General features: G+C 37.1%; 1 protein-coding gene across 1 annotated transcript in view; it reads left to right on the forward strand.

The window, feature by feature from the left end:
• The window catches only part of wnt9a (wingless-type MMTV integration site family, member 9A), a 65,604-nt gene extending 51,560 nt beyond the window's left edge, over positions 1 to 14,044 (forward strand). The window contains exons 2-4 of the mRNA XM_079612264.1: positions 3,951 to 4,210; positions 6,620 to 6,882; positions 10,079 to 14,044. Coding sequence (XP_079468390.1) covers positions 3,951 to 4,210; positions 6,620 to 6,882; positions 10,079 to 10,567 — 1,012 coding nt within the window. The 3' untranslated portion in view covers positions 10,568 to 14,044. The remainder of the gene's footprint in view (positions 1 to 3,950; positions 4,211 to 6,619; positions 6,883 to 10,078) is intronic.
• The last annotated feature ends 6,803 nt before the right edge of the window (positions 14,045 to 20,847 follow it).

Raw genomic sequence — 20,847 nt, forward strand, 5'->3', positions numbered from 1 at the left:
CCCACAGGAGCCGTTTGGAGTTCTTTTATGATAGATGGATGCACTTTTTTTGAGCTTGCAATCCACTGCCATTATCAAGCTTGGAAGAGCCAGGACATTTTTTTAATATAACTAAGAATGTCATATACACCTAGGATGGCTTGAGGGTGAATAAATCATGGGCTAATTTTTACTACTCCTTTAATGAGTAATGGGTGTGTTTTGGGCGTAACGTTAAAAAAACAACAATCAGTGTGTAATTTCCCATTCCCTTTTAAACCCAGATGATGAGGGATTCACTATTTATATGGCAGAATTTGCAAGCGGAGAGACTGAACGCCTTTCCAGAGAGCAAACGGATCTGCTCCTGTGTGAGGTTAAAGCGACAAGCCGGATTCCACCATATCTTCATGTACACAAAAATAATCTTTTAAATTGTAATCCTTTTATTTTCAATGTTTGTGTGCTGCTGCGCGTCCCTGGGTGTGTGATTTAAGCGGAGTGTACGCATGTTGTGGATCCGCCTTATAGGCACACATTACTAACGCACTCTTTAAATAACAAAAAAATATATTGCGCCATTGACTTTAGACCGTGTTTTCGCAAAGACCCGCCCCCCTTGGTTACTGTCACTATGTCCGACAAGCTACGCCACTCTCACGCCACACCATGTTCTCACGCAGTGAAAAATACATTGCGGAGCAGAGAGGACACTGACAACACGCTGACAGACAGGAAAAAACTTTTCAATTACTTTTGATATTAAACATATTAAACAAAGTCTCAAATTTGGTCATTTTTTTAAAGAAATTTAAACAATAAATACCGTTTTGTGGCTCTTTAATGTGTCGTGACAGATCGCTGTGTCGCCTCAGTTAAAGCTGCTCGTGAACGGATCATCTCTTTCTTCTAGTTCATTTATAGCATCAAATAAACATGAATTAACATATATAAGAAGGAATGTTGTTTTAACCGCGGAAAAGCGTCAGTACACCGTTTTTCAAGTTCAAATCCTCCCATGTTAATCTACTAATTCTCCTGACTGCTTTGTCGGACAAAATAGCGGATGGCAAAGTATGATTTGTCAGATCACCTGTCAATCAAGCTCCCTGCGAATGGTCAATTGGTTTCAGTTGCCTCAAAATAGCAAAGCGCCAACAATACGTCTGAACACACCTGGTTTTCAGACCAGCACGCCTATGGGCGCAAATGCATTTGCTATTTAAACAACATGGCGCAGGACGTGAAAATGATAAATGCGTCGGGCTGATACCACTGCATTGGACCGGGTGTATTATAGGGCCCAAAGGAAACATACAAAATGTGCAGTGCTGTGGGTCCCCAGGTCTAAAGTTGAGAACCGCCGCTAAATGCACAGAGCTGGACAGCTGATAAAGCGAAGCCCAGTGTAGTTCATACAAACATTAACTTTTGAACTAGAATTGTGTTTTCCATAGGGCATTAGACATTTGAGAACATTAACCACATCAGAATTCATTCATGCTATTGAGCTGACAGGGCGCACATAAAAAAGTGCCCAAAGCACCCCTCCTTCATTTTTCCTTCCTGGAGGTGAACCCGGGCTTGTCCTTTCATTCATTCAGTTATGTAGCAGGAACTCAAAAGTTGTTCTTATTCGTCTGGACTGATAGTATCACATTTAAGCCACAGTCACACTTTAAGCTCCTTTTACTTCCATTCATACACATACAAACATAGGGGTCCAACTATTGTCAGTATTGGACCCAAGTACTGTACATTATTCCACTCAAATCCGTTTTATCTCGAAATGGGGCCACTATATACTAATAAATCTACTTGTCAACCTGTGCAGCTTTATCAGATCATCAAAGGTTGAACTGCCAGTACTTGATTAGAGGGGCTATATACAAGAATATTCCTATAATGGCACGGGATGTCTTTGCCGGGAAAATCATAAGAAAGTTATGTTTACGCTCGCTCTTCTGTTCAATGACACATGAAATTAATGGTTATTGATTTTACAAAGTCATGCCAAAAGGATCATGCCAAAAGAGCTGCACTGTAATGTCAATGTTGCATGCAAAGAAAATTTATTAATTCAAACTATACTCTCAAATAGGGCTGTGTAACGATTAATCGCGAATAATCGCATAATATATGTGTGTGTACTGTGTATAATTATTTTGTGTATATATATATACACACATATGCATATATATTGTTTATATAGTCACTATGGATTTGCTTTTACAGCACATGAAAACATGAATCTTCTCGTCATGTTAACAATAAAAACCAAACTCTTCCAGGCCTCAGCTACAACTACAGTGTTTGAGAGCGGGTCAAAGTAGATTCTGTTTGTGGGCAGCCAATGGAGACCATAGGCTGATTATATGCACATTTTTTACAAACCTGTAAATCGCTATGATCAGAGGCTTTCTTGAAGGAGAACTCCGGTCAATTTTAACATTGAGCTAAATTTTTAGTAAATTTGGAGTGCTGTCAATACAGAGAACAACGACAAAAATCGGTGTTGCCTACACCGTGTTATCCTCTTTTTAAAATTTGCACCCTATTGACTTGAATGGGGCAAGTTTTAAACCTGCTTTTATTTCTCTTATCATCCTTGATGTGTCATTACAAGTGCCCAGCCATGTTCAGTGATTCCTTCATAGTGAACACGAGTGAATCTGACTGCAGGAGATGTGAAAGATATTAATAAAAATGATGTTATATCAGCCAGCGCACATACCTGTATTTAGTTCCTGTTTTCGGTCGAAGTCCAAAGTAGTCGATTGTCGAGTTCACGCGCGTGATCTAAGTAACTAAACCTATGTGCGTCAACTCGACAATCGACTACTTTGGACTTCGACCGAAAACAGGAACTAAATACAGGTATGTGCGCTGGCTGATATAACATCATTTTTATTAATATCTTTCACATCTCCTGCAGTCAGATTCACTCGTGTTCACTATGAAGGAATCACTGAACATGGCTGGGCACTTGTAGTGACACATCAAGGATGATAAGAGAAATAAAAGCAGGTTTAAAACGTGCCCCATTCAAGTCAATAGGGTGCAAATTTTAAAAAGAGGATAACACGGTGTAGGCAACACCGATTTTTGTCGTTGTTCTCTGTATTGACAGCACTCCAAATTTACTAAAAATTTAGCTCAATGTTAAAATTGACCGGAGTTCACCTTTAACTGCTGTTTTCTCACCACTGTCATTTTTGTTGTGTGTTTATTTTGTTACCGAGAGGAAAGCTTGTGGCACATATTTACATATTCATCTAAACGTCGCTCTCATCAGCGTGGACGATGTGAGGATGTTCGTTAACAGTTGGGTATGCAAAGGTATACCCAACTTCTTTTTAATTCTAAGCGAAGTACGAGAACAAGAACTGCGCAGCGAGTATAAGGGGCCTTGAATCACGTTCAATCTTGGACATTATGTGACTTATTTGGTCATCCAAGGCTAGCACGAGTCACTATGGAGTGTGTGCATGAGTGCGATCACGAGCAATATGTCGCTGGCTGCAGTTCACTTAACGGCCACCGGTGTCGCTAATAAATAGGGTTTATGAATTCTACATATGGCCTCTTTAAGAACAGCTGTAATTTCAGAGAAAAGAAAGGGAGAAAGGGGGGGAAAAAAGGAAATTTGATAAAACAGAGCGCAGAATAGGATCAGGAAATAAACTGAATAAGATTTGAACTTGCATTGGCCAGACAAACAGCTTGGCTCAATGTTTAGAGTGTATTTATATCACAATAATGGTATCATACCAGTAACTGTACACTGTACCTCACAACTGTCTATATATGAAATAACTTTGTCTTTGTTTTGGTCACAACCTTTTCTAAATGGTAAAGGCTAGTGGATGACACATCCCTTCTGACATATATGCCATCATACCAACAGATTATTGCCTTTTAACAATTCCCAGTAACAGTGATGCTATTTGTCTCATTGATCTCTCTTTTAGGCTGACAGGTAATGAACCCCTGTCCATTCTGCCACTGACCTCACAGCCAGACGAAAGGGCGGGCAAGGCACACTACAAGTTGTGTGATCGACTCAAACTGGAGAAAAAACAGCGCAGAATGTGCAGACGGGACCCTGGAGTGGCTGAAACTCTCATGGAGGCCATTAGCATGAGTGCCTTAGAGTGCCAGTACCAGTTCCGCTTTGAGAGATGGAACTGCACCTTGGAGGGCCACTACAGGGCTCACATTTTAAAGAGAGGTAAATAGTGTGCAATCTATACAATTACTTTTTTGGTGGGCTCTATAAACCCCTCCTTTTCCGAGAGCTTACTCGGCTCTGATGGCCCAATCTGTTGTGATTGGTCTATGAAACATTCATTACCATATCTGAATTTCAGCTCCGGAGGCTTCCTTAGTACAAATGCATGCAATGTGGATTTGCTTTTGCAGCACATGAAAACCGCATTTTCTCTTCATGTCGACCATACAAACCAAACTCTTCCAGGCCGTTTGTGTTTGAAAGAGGGTCAAAATAGATTGTTGGAATTAGATTGTGTTTGTGGGCAGCCAATGGAGACCATAGGCTGGCATTATGCAATGTGTTACAAACCTACGTAGGTTTGTGCAGGAAGTAAAACTGGAATTTCTGACAACTTGTTTCGGGCAGTTCAGAATCGGTTCTTTATTTTGGCAAACAATAACTCCATTTATTGTGCATTTCGATCTTTGAAACTTTGCAGATCTTTTACATGAAAGGTAATATCCGAAAAAAGCATAATAGGGGCACTTTAATTTAATGGTGTTTATCCAGTTGACTTTTCCAATGTATTTAAATTGACAAAATTTTTAAAAGTTATCTCAACTTTTGGCAAGTAATTAAAACTCAAAAAAGCCCATGCAAAAAAGAAACAATTTTATTTATATTGAGATTTTGAGATTATTTACAAACCAGTTATTTAGGAGTTGTCATTGATTCATAAGATCACTTAGAAAGTGCAAGTAAATGTAGCAAATTCAGGTAGTTAAAAGCAAAGGACTATTGTGATGCCTTGTAAAGCATTTATAAAGGAGATTTTAAGGCTCATTTATCTTCTAAACAGAAAAAGGAAACAAACACAACACAGTGATACAGAACATAGACATATTAACAGCCTTTAAATCTCCTATGTAAATGCTTTACAAGGCATAACTAGTCCTCACTTTACATGAGCTCACAAAAATAGTTTACTGACAACTACTAAATGCTTTATAACTACCTGAATTAACCCTGAATTACAGTAGAAATACATGTTAATAAAGCATTAATAATTTACTTACACTTTCTAAGTGATCTTATGAACCACTGACAACTCCTAAATAACTGGTGTGTAAATAATGCAATACTTAATTTAGAAATTATAAATTGATAATTAATAAAGTATGAAAAAACAATTATTAAACACATTATGTACACTCAAAAAAACGAACTAGGAAGGTTGTGCACTTTACATAATATATTTATATTTAGTTTACTTATAATAATTGTGTTTGTTGACTTGAAATGTTTTTTTCTATTAAGGTCCACGTAATTATGTCTCATCTTAACAGTACAAAATCCTAACGTGTTGTCTAAACACAAATCATTTATGTTAAGTAAAAAATTCTTACATCCAGAGGGGGCGGTATAGTGCGACGCCAACTGCCATTTTGCCCTAACTTAATTTGATTGTGTTCAATCTGCTTAAATATAAAATTTAAGTTTACTTAATCCATTTGTGTTGGATTACATGAATGATTTGTGTTGCATTAACTGAGACTGGGCGGTGCTTGTTAGTTCCCAGCATGCTTTGCATATGGTTAAATTAAGAGAGAATAAATGTTAAAATGAAGTGTTATTTTATGTTTTTTGGAGAAAATTAGAAAAGGGGAAGACTTGATAGTGTGTAATTGTGTTTAATGTTCAATTACATTGGAATAATTAGAACCATTTAAATTACAGTGGGTTACCATTGTGGAGAAGAGTGGAGCATTTTGTTTGGCTGTGGACTGATTCAGATACGTTTAACTGTTTCGGTTGAAGAAGCATGTAAATCTTAGCATTTGCAAATATGTACTACTGCTAGCAAATAGCTAGCTATAGTCTATCGATTTGATTATGTGTCACTAAAATAAATGAAATATTAATGGATGTTTGAAAATAAAAAACACTTCAATCATGTCAGAAAACCTTAAAATTAGTTGGGCTGACACTATTAAATGAAGCTGTGCCAAACTATAGTAAATAAGTTGAATCAACCTTAATAAATTAAGTTGACCCAACGTAAGTACATTAAATTGGAATAACATAATTGCATAATGCTGAAATAAAGCAAGTTAATCATGTGGAAATCCTTTCCATGATTTTTTTATGTTCATTCAAAGAGTAATTTTTTTGAGTGTATATGCTTTTGATTCAAGTATAAAGCATGTATAGCTGTATTTATAAACTGCTTATTAATGTCTATTAATGCTTTGTAAATGATGAAATTACTGTTTAGTAATGCTTAACTAATGATTAATAGCGTGCAGTTATTATAAAGTGTTACCAGGTGGGGTTGGTGCTGTTACTAGCATTCCCTGTGGGTGAAATTTAACATTAAAGGTCAGTAATGAACTATTGGCTGCCTCATAATCCCCATGTACCTTACAGGCTTCAAAGAGACGGCATTCCTCTATGCCATCTCTTCAGCAGGCCTGACCCATGCCATGGCCAAAGCCTGCAGCGCTGGCCGCATGGAGCGCTGCACCTGTGATGAGGCTCCTGACCTGGAGAACCGCAAGGCTTGGCAGTGGGGTGGCTGTGGAGACAACCTCAAGTACAGCAACAAATTTGTCAAAGACTTCTTGGGTAAGAGGTCCAACAAGGACCTCCGTGCCCGGATAGACATGCACAACAGCAATGTAGGAATGAAGGTAGGCTGCTAAGATATATATTAAAACGTATTTCTACTGTTAGTATGTGTTTATTGGGGTAATTTTTTTTGGGGGGGATCAGGTGTACTGATCCTTAAATCTTTAAAATGGGAATCATAAGTCATGTGAGAAATGTTGTTTAAAAGAAACATGCATGAGAAACTTGGAATTATCTGCACACAATATACTGTAAAATAGTTGATTGTATCACTTAGCGTTCTTTCTTTCTTTGTTGTGTGTATACACATTCTTTATAATAAGGGATACTTCAGCATTTAGCATTAAGCTTTGTATCAGTAGAAAACCTGTAGTATTTTCAAATTACCATGCTTCCCTCCCTCATGTCCCCCTGAGACGAGAGATTTATGTATTTTTTGTCTGTAAAAAATCCTCAGATGACGCAAAAATCGCCATTTTGCGTCATCGGAGGATTTTTTGGCCAGAGGCTAGAGACTACAGCCAGTAGAAGGCGCTAGATCCGCATGTTTTCAACCCTGCCATAGAGGGAGGGATCTCACTCACAGAATGTACAAATAGTGTCAGCCATCTTTTTTTGGAAGCTAAGCCAACAGGCTCTTGTTCTGTGGAGAAAGCTGAGTAGTAGGGGTTACCATCCTCTTTTTCCCGGACATGTCCGGCCGTTGAAAATGTCCGGGATTCGGCTTTTGCTTTCTACAGTTGCCATTCATTGTTTACATGCACACCTTTTGTTTCAATCTAACTGAATTTATTCTGATTGGTGAATCTGAATGTATTGTTTACATGAACGCTAAACAAGTGATCGATTGATGTGCGTTTTAGCATCGGTAAGAAAATTCCCGCTCCTCCGTGAGAGATAGCCTACGAGATCGGTGCGTCTCACAGGTGGCGCTCATCAGTAATCACGCTACCGGCCTCGCGTCGTTCTCCCGCGGCCCTCAGCCTGCTCCTGCTCGCCACAGTAAACATAATGTATGGCGACTGTAGAACGCAAAAGCCGAATACCGGACATTTTGGGCCAATTCCGGACAATCCCAGGCAGACTTGTCACGGAGACTCACGATAAAACGGCGTCTTTTAAGTTTCGAGTCAACTAGTAGCCTAGCCTTGTTGTTTAACTGCGCTCTTACCAGTAGGTGTGGCTTGGGAGTGACCTCGTAGGGCAGCGAAGCAAGTGCATTCTGGGAGTTGTTGTCTTTCATCCACATGAGCCAAAAATACATTTTCTGGCTTTTCTCAGTCCAGAAGGCTCCAAATTAAAAAAATAATTTCACATTTCTACTACATAAATGACCCATTTTAAATACACATTCATCTTTCCAGAGGTGAAGTATCCCTTTAAGGTCACTTAAATAGTTTGTAAAAGACCCATTTTAAATAACTTAAATTTACTTTTTAATTCAGTAATTTATAATAAATGCCCTTTAATCAAAGTTTGGTTTCCCTTTTTAGTCTAAAGAGCACTAAGTTTGTCCAAGTCTTCCATTGTTTTTGGTAAGAGAAAGAGCCGAGGTAACATTGTAAGAGTAAAATACAAAAAAAGAAGGTACAGAAAAAGACCCATAACAGAGAGCCAAAGTAAACTACAGGTCTGGCACCAACATATTGTCTCATATTGTTAGTTTTAGGTTTAGAATGAATATAAATTACAGCACCGCTCAGCAGAGGCTCAGGACTCTTTGCTCGTCCATCTGAAGTAGTCATCCTCGGGCCATTTTGTCTGCGATAAGAGATTTACAACACTGCATTTTTGGTCCATCTGCACATGTAAGGAGGTGTAAGGGGTTTGGGGTCAAATCCCATATGGAGAACAAACTTGGAATGTGCTAGCCTCGGCATCACCTGCATTTTAAAGCTGACGTTACACATTTTCCTCTCCTTTCTTTGTGGTGGATTTGCAGTTTTTGTTGAACAAGTCTACCACTGGTTCAAGAGAAACTGTCCAGACAGCGCCTTTTTATGCTTATCGCAAGGTTCACTTTCTTACAGAAATGTTGAATGGATCAAACATTGTGGTTGGTAATGCTCTCTGCACAACATGAAATTTAAGGGACAGTTCACTCTAAAATGAAAAATAGGTCATAATTTACTCACCCTGCAGTATGCTTTTCTTTCTTTTTCAGACCACCAAGGGAGAAATAATAATAATAATAAAAAAGAAATGTCCCGCTCGCGCTCATCAGCATCAATATATATTTTTTAAATGCAAAGTTATCACAGAATAAATTGCTACACGTGTCAGATATCACTAGTGTTCTGGGGGAATATGATAGGGTTTGGTAAAAAAAAAAAAAAAAACCACTGAAATTCGTTTGCAAGACTCTATTAGTCTTTTCACTCCGACAAAAGAATTACAAAAGTATCTGTGTACTTTCTTCTTTTTGTAAGTTCATCTCCTGGTTTAGGCGGTTTAGGTATTCCCTACATTATGGGGACAAAATGTTCCCACAAAGATGGAAATATCCAAAATCCTTGTCCTTGTGGGGATATTTTTTATTCCCAATGAGGCAAGCAGCTTATAAATCATATTAAGTGATTATTATTTGAAAATCTAAAAATGCAGAAAGGTTTCTGTGATAGTATTATGGGATAGAATATATAGTTTATACATTATAAAAATCACTATGTCTATGGAATTTCCCTAATGAAAAATCAGTGGTGATTTAATTCCTTAAAAAAAAATGTTTTAACTCCACTTAGCATATTGTGATTGAATTTAAAGTTACCACAGCTATCATAATAATAATTTATTTGGTCAAACTTCTTTTTAAAAATTGTATCCTTGTATAACTGACTGTTTAAAGCACAGCTTTTTCATGACAGCTGATGCTGCTTTTGATTAAGCCATAATTATGGCAATTAAGTATGAATGAGGATAACTCCTCGTGCCCTGTATTTTATTGTGTTTTAGTCTTGGAAAGGGTTACAGCAATCATATTATGTGGGAACATCAAAGTTTTTGCCTCAATGTGCTTTTGAAATACTTGTTTTGTAAATAACATCGCCCATCAGTTTAACTGACCTTCAAAGATTTTTCAATATAAGGGGTAACATAAGGGTTTGGTAAACACTGCATGCACTGTGTCTTTCATGTATCGCAGCTGAGCTCTGTGCTGTGTCTGCTGAGATAATTGGAGACATAAATGTTGATGTTTGGTGAAACTATAATTCCTTTGATGTGTGTCGTCTCACTTCTTTTAACATTTGTCCCGCACAGGTCATCAAGGCTGGGGTGGAGACCACCTGTAAGTGTCACGGAGTTTCAGGTTCGTGTACCGTGCAAACATGCTGGAGGCAGCTGGCACCCTTTCATGAAATTGGTAAGCAGCTCAAACAGCGTTACGAGACTTCAGTCAAAGTGGCCAGCTCCACCAATGAGGCAACTGGGGAGGGGGAGATCTCCCAGACCCGATCCCAGGGGCAACAGCCCCCTCCAGGCCCTCGACCGGACCTCATTCCCCGCACCCCCGATCTTCTTCACATTGAGGACTCACCGAATTTTTGCAGGCGTAGCAAATATTCAGCAGGCACCTTGGCCCGCAAATGCTACAAGGATAAGAACTGCGAGGCCATCTGCTGTGGCAGGGGGCACAACACTCAGAGCCGAGTGGTGACGAGACCGTGCCAGTGCCAGGTGCGCTGGTGCTGCTATGTTGAATGCAAACAGTGCACACAAAGAGAAGAGGTTTACACCTGTAAGGCGTAAACACCATCACAATCATGCAGAATATCTTTCACCAGTCTAGGAACAGTCGAGAGAAATGAATGAGTGAAAGCCTAAAAGTTTAGGTGGATTCCCTCGTCCTAGTTTGGGGAAAGGTCTCAAAGGCTTAAAGTTTAAAAAAGATGAAAGCACTTTTTAAGAGGTTTTGACGGGCGTTATATTTTATTATAATTATTATATCATTTTTTTCTGTTTTCCATGTGGAACAGTGTGAAAGCTGTGTAATATACCAAGCCGAATGGTCTACAGTTTTAAGCGACACTTTGGAACTAAATTAAACATTTCACAGAGTAATTTGTCTGTCAAAATATCAATCAGCGGTAAAGTCCAGTCTTGGACAGACAACTATTGATCCAATGATTTGAATAATAGCTTGAAATGTCTCAAGCCGTACGTGTAAGAGTATGTGTTTCTATGTGACTTAATTCCAAATGATTTAGTTTGGAGATGGAATTTGCAATGACAAAATGGTGTCAGATTTATTCTACATGCACATGTATTCTACACCCACACAAGAGTGTGTATGCATATGTACATAGATAAAATTACATTATAATTCTATTATATACACCACTTATCTGAGTATGTTAAATAACCACTAACCACACAAATGTTTTATTGTTTGTGTGCTTGCATTTGTGTTGTATCTCTCTCTTTGACAAGGCCCTTAGGAAAGCAATAATTTTGATTTGTGTTTTTCTGTGGATATAATTTGTGGAACACCGCAAGGAATAGGTCTTGCAAGGAATGAAAATGATTTGCTTTTACTTTTTTTTCTTTTCTTTACTTTTTTTTCTTTTTGCTTGACAGTGGAAGTCTTTGCCAGTCTATTTAAGATTTAACTCTGCCTTAAATGAACTCTAAAAATAACTGTTCAGGGAACAAGTGAAACCACTATGCACCATTCGATGGTAAAGAAATCCTGGAGATAACACAATGAGCATTAGTCTCCATGATTTAGGCTTCCGCTTGATGACAGATCTGTCCATTCTCATTTAAAGCTGCTGATTCAGTGCTGTAATCGTTGCAGCAGTGCTTTTCAGGACAATGCTAGTTAAATACTAATCTGCATTGGAAAGAAAGAAAGTTCCCCTTTTCTGCAATGTATTTCTACCGGGAAATAATACATTTTCCTGTCAATATTGATGTTGGAAAATTACGGTGGACATTTTTTAGATTCAAATGTCCATGCTTGTTAATCAATCAGTGGTTCTTCTCAAATGACTGTTTCATTGAATCTATTCACAATTGTTGAAAGGCTGAACACATTTTTTTTAAATATATGGATGTAGAAGTCCATATATTGTAAAATAGAACATTGAAATTCCATATTTTTGAAAATGATTTAACATAACAGCTGGCATGGAGAATAACGCTGTGTGACCAAATGACAAGATCTAAGTTTCTGATCAGACTTTTAATAATTTAAAACACAGAATTTTGACAATGTATGACTTTGTATTCAGATCACCAAACTCTGTTGAGATCCACTTAGTGTAAATAAATTATATAGTAACAAAGATATGACAAAATATATAAATGAATTGTATATGCTCTTTATTTTTTTAGTTTAGTGTGAATGAACTACTGAGTGAGAGACCGAAAAAAAGAAAAAGAAATGGCACCATTCACGCACTGAAGCTTGGAAAATCTTTTATTTATTAATCTTTTTTTTAAAGTTGTAAATAGCTATGGTTATGATCCTGTGGCATACAGACAAAAGTGAGGCACATGCATACCGCTTACATGCATTTGGACAAAAGTTTCCAGAATACTGATATTTAGATCTGTCTAACTTGTTGTTTTAAGTTCAATTAAATTCAAACTCAAACTGTTTTTCCCCAAAACGTTGTATGAAGTGCCAAGTTCAGTGCTTTGTAAATAAATGTTATGCTGTTACGAAATTATCCTCAGAAAGCACACCTATGTCGCTATGATCTCTGTGAAAGTATGTGTCATCTGGAAAGCACTGTATTTTATTTTAAATCTTATTTGTGTCAAATCTTTAAAAGTAGCAAATATACTTTTTTGTTAATTTTTGAACAAATGTTTGCGAAAACATATGGTGGATGATTCAACTAGGAATGTTTTGGTGATGCATTGAAGATAAGCAAATGCTCAACTAAAAATGACATCCACATAAATATGAAAAAGTCAAACATAGCAGCACTACAAAAAAATCGTTGTATTATTATTTTGTCTTGTACTCCCAGTTAAAAATATCGAAACATCCATACAACAAGATACATTTACTTGTGCAAATTTGCATACAATCTAAAGTAAAAATGTTATATTATATATATGCCTGCAAAAATGCTGATATTCCATACTGATAGTAATAAAAAAAATTCAGAGAATAATTTGATGCAAAATTGAAATAGAAAAACAAGGGGTGTACGAGTATATAGGAAATAATTCTGTCTGAGAAGGGATTCATTTTTGATAACACTTTACTTAAAGCCTTTATGTATAATGCATTATAAAAGCATTTTTAAATCTGAAATGAATTTGTATGCCCCTTATAATGCATTGTATGGTCTCATGAATAATTGTAACCACAGTTATAATACATTATAATACATGACAAACAACCAATTTCAGATGTAACAAGGAATCTGCAAGATATTTATGAAAATTCCTGTTACCCTTTTTTTATTTCATTTAAATGAATGAGCTGAATTCCAAGTAGTTGATGGGGAGACATGCAAATTAAAGAATGCTTGGAAACACAAACACATTAGCACACTACATGGAAACCATAATAGATATACCTACAGTAGTCTTTCATCAGTCGTGGCGTCTGCTCACAGCAGAGGTGAACAGAAAACAGCAATGACATGAGATGCAATTCACTTCAGATGCCTGTTCACATCACAGCTCAATAAGTATTTTGACAAACAATGTAGATATCATATATAGTTGTATTTTTGGCATGCTGCATGTTCTCAGTAATATTTTTTTAATTGACAGAAGGCTTTTTTGTTTGGATTTTATTTTGTTGTTGTTGTTGTCTTGGTTCCTTAATCTTACTTTCCAGTGCAACCTGTATAAAATGTATTTGGTAGGGGGAAAAGGACACAGAGACAATATATAACTTATTTTTAAAATGTTTTTTTTTTTTTGAGCATGTGTTATTTGTACATTTTGTAAAGTTCAAGATGATTTTCTATATATTTTTTCTCTGTCTTGCATTTGGCCTATAATTGGGTATTTGCTTTTTGGGGTTGAGGTATTTTTTTTATTTTTTTCCTCTCAGTGTAATTGTTCCTGATGATCAAACAAATGTATTCCCCCAAGATAAAGAAAAATGCCAACACTCTAAATTTTAATTCTGCTCTTATGTCTGAAATACAACTTTTCCTTATTTCAATATAAGGAATACATACCAAAGAGTAAGAATATTAGCATGTAACCAATACTAAACTTCAACACCCACAGTAAGACACACACACACACACACACACATATATATATATATATATATATATATATATATATATATATATATATATATATATATATATATATATATATATATATCCCAGTTAGCTGTAGCAATCTCATTCTTTGTAGCAAAATGGTAATACTGAACAATTTTATAGTACTATGTTGATTATTGAATCAAATAAACATAACGTTAAGAACCAGCAAGTGAGTTCATTGTTTAGACTTACATTCATTAAGAGTCGATCACAGACACTTAGAATTTGACCAATGTTATTTTTTTCTCTCTCTTAAATTATAATGGCCTGGTCACTATTCTGATTTTTTTCAGGGTTTGTGCAATGCTGCAACTATTAAAATGCATTATTTTTCTTTTAAGGGCAGAGATTTCTCAGTAGTTTGTCTTTGTCCACTTTTTCTTGTCTTATGGGAAACTATTTTCCTCTAAATTATTTTCCTCTACCTCATGTGTATAGCTTGTAGGTATAAACTGATCATGAATGACTGGTAAGAATGTATTTAAGTTATTTAACATCTTTGTATAACAAAGGCAAGAAAATCTGAAAATAATAAAAGATTTTTTAAAGAATTTTGAGATTCTGTGTTTCTGATTTTTCAGGACTTTAGATGTGGGGATTTAATTTATCTGAATATTGTTGATTAGAAATTCATCTTGGTGAAATCATCTTTAAAACAAAGAAATGAGTCCAAATGTAAAAAAAAATAAAAATAAAGAAAGAATTAAAGCTGCAAGCATCATTGATATATGATTCCCTCACACCTTGGTCAGGGTTGCCAACTCTCACGCATCTGGCGTGACACTCACGCTTTCAGCATCAATCTCTCCCCTCTCAATCCATTCATTTTCTGTTGATGAGACTAGACCACAGCGTATTAATGACAGGAGAGGTTAGAGAGGTCTCTCTAATGTTCAGAGAGAGTTCAGAGAATAGGTTCGGAGTCGGAGAACACTGATGCGCGTTTAACGTTTGGATGACAATCAAGGTAAGCAGATAATAAAATGGTGTGCCTTGTCACTACAGACGTAGCCTGGGTTGGCTAATTGCTCAATATTACGTTTTGGCAAATCGGGCAAGTGGCATAAAAAAAAAAAAGGGGCCTCTACAGATAATTTTGAAAGTGACACACTTCCTGCTACCAGTTGGTGGCGCTATGACATGGACTCACAATAGTCACATCCATGTCATCAGCCTCATTCAATGAACATAGACTTTCTGTTTCCCTTTTTTTGCCATTAATTCATAGCCTTGCACGACCAAACCGTTCGAGATATCAAAAAACTGTTTGCAATTTAACATCCTCAATGTCTTGTCTTCATGTCTTGGCAATCGCTTGAATCCCCTAGGAGGAGTATTAAAAAGTTCAGTGTATGCGTTTTTCACAAAACCCTAAATAGCGGTTTAATGGAGCATATGTCTTGCAGTGCAGAAGTTGTTCAGCTCGATGAGAACTACATGTGTACCAAGTTGCTTACATATATGTGCAAGAATGTATGATATATGGACCAAGTTTTTTGAGTTGATCAAAGGGGGCACTGTAGAGACCCCACACCCGTGCCCTAATGGATGATGATGCCGACGTGTACAAAGAGTTTTTGAGCATGTTAAGGGCCCCAAAAGCACCCAAACTATTAAAATAAATAAATAATCCTCAGGGGGAAAAAAAAGGGCCTTGTGCAATTTCAGTGCTTGGACCCTAATAAATGGAGCAGTTCCAATAGAGTCCACAGATCATAGGTGTGCAGGCCCTAAAATAAAAAAAGAAAGATCTTAATTTATATCGTCATATACAACTTGACCAGTTTTACTAAAGGTAATCCTCTCTACTGTTATAAGTTGTAAAAGTGGTCTGAAGGGTTCAAAATCTTTGGGTTTCATTGGGTTTAATTCAATTAAATTCTATATTAATTTTGAAAAAAGTAAACTATCCTGCCAGGTTGACATTTAATTTAACACAACTCATGCACTATACAATCAAGTGCAAACAAAGACATGCCATCAAGGAACTGAACTGATCAACATGGTGTCACAGTTTCCTGTTCTTGCCTTTATCCTGTTTTGGGAGCACAGAGATTAATTACAGACAGGAAACAGCTGTCTCAAGGTGCTTTTCTGCAATGACAGATTTCTGTAAGTACTTTATATTGGATGGCTTTCATATCTGTATATTTAAGTCCACAAAAACTTGTTCAGTTGAAGCAATTTCAAACTCACTCTGGAATAGCATCTTCCAATGTCCGGCTCTAATTGGGGATGGGATTGAATTTGTTGCCACCAGAGATGTAGTTAGTGAGAATTGGTGAGCTAAGAGGACGATGCACATCTGGGCAGATGGACAGGACAGGGGGAAAAAATAAAGTATACAATCTTTTGTAGCATATTTTTGTCATGTCTTGGTACCAAACCCTATGATGTTTTGTAAAACATAAACAACAGAGTAACATTTATATGCACCTCTCTGATGACATGTTTTAGCAAACCTGTTCAACATCATGCTGACATAATTTAAGACCCTCTGATTATGTTGAATCAGAAGTGAAACAACTTTGCCAGATTATGATACTAGTTCCCCACTGAGGATCTTTTGTTCGGTCAACAGCCTCAATTTCTTCACCAGCTGTGTAAAGCCTTATAGTGAGAGAGCTCTGACTTTCCCAACAACATTCATGTGCTAAGAATATAAGAACATTGCTCATAAAAGTGATTTAGTATTGACAAATCTACTTCAGTTATAAAGTAATAGTTTACCCCGAAATAAACATTCTGCTATAATTTACTCACCCTCATACTGACGTTTTTCCTCAGTGGACAAACAAAAAGTATTTAGCAAAATGTAAACACTATTTTCCATACAAGGAAAGCATAGACCACTGAATGTCAAGCTCCAGAAAAGATAATAAACACCTTAAAAGTTATCTATAGACATTTCTGTGCTATATTTCAAGTGTTTTGAAGCCATTCGATAACTTTGTGATGAACAGACTGAAATTTACACTTTTGTTCACTGATCATCCACTATCCCAAAGCTTTCAAATCTCAATCATGGTTTGATGTTAATTATGCAGAATTCCATGGGATCATTGATGGTAATCTAACCTATGACCTTGGCTTTGCTTGACAGCATGTTCACTATGAACTTCACTGTAAGTTCTTGCAGGATATGAACCTTACCCCGATCCAGAAACATGCATAGTGTTAGTTCAGGCTGATCATATTAATCAAGCTCGCAATCAGCTGACATTCAGATGATCATGATGTTAGAGCAGTTCCTCTATTTAATGTAATATATTTAATGTAACAAGTGAAACTGTCTGCATCACGTGGTAATGTCATTTTCCGTTACCATTGCGGGGCTTAGTCCATAGGTTTAGCAGCTCTCTATCATTATTATTTGATAAAAGTGGTCCTGACTGAATATTATTGTCAGATGCAGTACTAGAGAAACTGAGCCTCACTATATTTCTTCAATAACAGCTTGTTGTGGTGGTTTAAATCTAAAAGGTGTACTGTATGTCAGAGAATGTTCAGTTTCCACATTGTTAATCGTTTGTAGCTAGATCATCACAGTAGAAACCCTGTCATATATCTGACATATGTTGTAGAATTACAAGCATTAGCATGGCTGCTCTCATTACATTAGCTTATCCTCCCTTGGGCTGCTCTCACCTCACTCTGACGAACCGTATGGCCCTTATTCCTAGCATGCATCACCCCTCCTAGCTTCCTGTCCTCTGCCAGGCTCTAATGCCAGTGCGGTGTACTGTAATCCTGCAACGTTTTGACAGCTGTTACCATTGAGGAAGTGGGTGCAACTAGAGCAAAGACTGTAAAAAATACCAAGCAGACACACACACACACACACACACACAAAAGAAATCTGTTTCCTCTGTTCTCACCATTTTGTCTGCTAAGCCCCACAACAGGGTTGACGTGGTCAAGAAGGGTGGGAAAGTGAGGTAATTTGTCAGTCTAAACTCTTGTGTGAAAAAAAGCACAAAAGTACACAGCAGGCTAGTGAGAGGCTAGCCTCCCATTGAGCAAAAGTGTGTAGCTGCCCATTCCATAGAGGTTTTGTGCTGAAACATGTTTCATTCTGTCTGAGGCTGGATGTGAAACCAAGGGCTATGAGGTGAAGAAGCCACAGAAATGGAAGAGTTTGCACTGCAAGTTAACATTGTTTACACAGGTAGTGCTTCTAGGGAACTAAAGCTTTATTCGGACGGGATTAGTTTTACAAGGGTAGATGGAGTAATGTAATTTTACCACAGGATATCTGTAATATTAATGGCCAATTCGCACGGGATAAGAAATCTCAGTAAAACTAGCAGAGTGGGAGGGGTGACTATTTACACACCGCCGTCACCTCCCTATAACACATCTATAATCTATATATAACAGTTAGGTCCATTCGATTGATTTATTAATTCATTTAATTACATTCTGATTGGATTCTATTGGTAATAGGCACTTACCTAAAGCTAAAAGAAGTTTTGTGCCTCTGACAAGTGCTTTCGACCTTCTTTTTGATCTGAATGGGATGTGGAAAACACTTGAGTTTTGCGACAGACTTGTTGCAACTAAATGGTTTTTCAAGTGCCCCCATACTCCATACTCCCAAAACCGCAGAAAACAACTTTTAAACAGGTAATGACGGAATATTTACGTACAACAGGTCTATTCGCACTGGTATAATTACTGTAGTGTGTCATCATTGGGTGATCACATGACTGCTTTGATGGCATTCACCTGTGGAAGGAGTACACAAAGGGACTTTAAAAAAGAGGTGTGGATCAGGCGGACTCGTATCTGAGGTGGTGACCTGTGGAGAACGTTTTGGCCGTCTCTCTGGGGCAATAGGTCCTCCGGAGATGAAGATAGTAAGTTAGTTAGCTGCCTTTGGGTGAGGAAGTGGAGTTAGAGTGGGGGGAGTATTGTAGTGTCACCAATTACCTCAGAATACTGCTCGGCTGACGCTGACATGCTACTGAGACCCTGAGAACGAGAATTATCTGACACGAACAACGAATTTACTTGGTGAATTAACTTAAACGCCGTCCCTGGATTGTGGATTGGCGTCCTCGGCTGAGGATACGGTTTGCTGCCTGCACTGTTCAACCCATACGGATGGGTCTTCTTGGCCTTGAGAGAGGGCAGTGTTTTTAACCCTCTGGGGACCAAGGTGTTTTTGGGGTCCTTGAGATGTTTTGACATGCCCTGATATTTGTATTTTTTTCAGTTGCTTATAAACATATTAATGGCAAAGGTGTAATCACACTCTATTTAGCACAAACATGGCTATCATAATGTGTGAGCAACATGCATGTACATGTTTGCATTTTTGAGAGAATATTATTTATGCATGGTTATTCAAAAAACTCAAACTTAAATTTTCTGATATAAGACCACATATGACCAACTTCACATATTCCCACAATACTTTTGACTAATGGAAGTTGTCGCCTAGAGTTTTTACTTCAAAATGATCTATCATCCGGGCTAAACAATAGATTGATTTAAATTTTGTAAGACACTTTTTGTTTGGAAAGGCAATATGCAGGTGGGCGTGAATGATCCAACTAGGTCATGAATAATGTCCTAATTCACACCTGAAAAGACAAAGACCTGCTAATGCTGCATACTAATGAGCCTTTCATTCAGGTGTCACTGAGCCACAAGAAAGAATGCAAAGACAACACACACACACATATACATACACACACACACACACACACACACATATATATATATATATATATTACTACAGAATTGGTTCAGAGTTGGAAATATCTTGAAAAAAAGTGTATTTTTCCACAAACTGTGGAATTGTATAATTGTATAATATCCAAGGTAAACATTTCTGGTAATTGTGCAGTTAATTCTCATTCGTATTTTCAGAAAGTTTTGGAATATGTAGGCTATCCTCTCCCCAAATTTGTCACTAATAAAACACAAAAATAATTTAAAGAGAAGGCTTATATTGACCTTTAAGATTTTGTTTTCACCTTGTAAATTAGGTTTTGATATGGCAGTAAAAACTTTATAATCTATCCAAAACGAAATGTTGTCTTTCATATTTCGTCTGTAACATATCGTCTTTTATAATATATATTAGGGCATAAATGTTAATTTGCCGTTTAATGTTGCTTATACAAAGACATTTTATTTCAACGTATTCAGTCGATTTTTACTCATCTCAGTAGGCAATATAGATAGTTTGCTAAAAGCTAAATTCATTCACAGAGAGACACGAGCGAGCTGTAGTAAACAAAAGCATGCATAAGTGCCGTGCATTCATTCAAACACAGAAACGCGATTCAAATTGTAAAATTATTTTGCGGTATACAGACACCATTTCATATCGCGATTAGAACAAAGCACTTACTGATCTGCAGCTGGATCCGTTGTTAGGCTACTCCAGCACGTTTGAGGTAAAATTTCAAGGATTATCACAATATTATTATTCCTCACAGCGCCTCAACGTAAAGTAGGCTACAGTGTGTTATCCAGCTGTTGTGGGCGTTGACTGGTTTGCATGTGTTGATTCAGATCATCTGCGTTTGAATAGTGCGCGCTCTCCATGGGCGTGTCACATTATCAGAGTAATGAGGTGCCAGAGCGATAATGAGAACGGCTGATCTCTCGCTCTTTTTATATAGATTACATAAACAGAGAATATTTGTTTTAGTTTTGAATTAGATAATTTAAAACTACACACTTAAATGATTATAGAGATATATAGCTCATGTCTGAGTGAATAGTATTCGCTGAGTTTTGTTTACGTTTACAGATGTGCACTAG

Source organism: Phoxinus phoxinus, assembly GCF_949152265.1.
Source record: "Phoxinus phoxinus genome assembly, chromosome: 5".
NCBI classification, from domain to species: domain Eukaryota; kingdom Metazoa; phylum Chordata; class Actinopteri; order Cypriniformes; family Leuciscidae; genus Phoxinus; species Phoxinus phoxinus.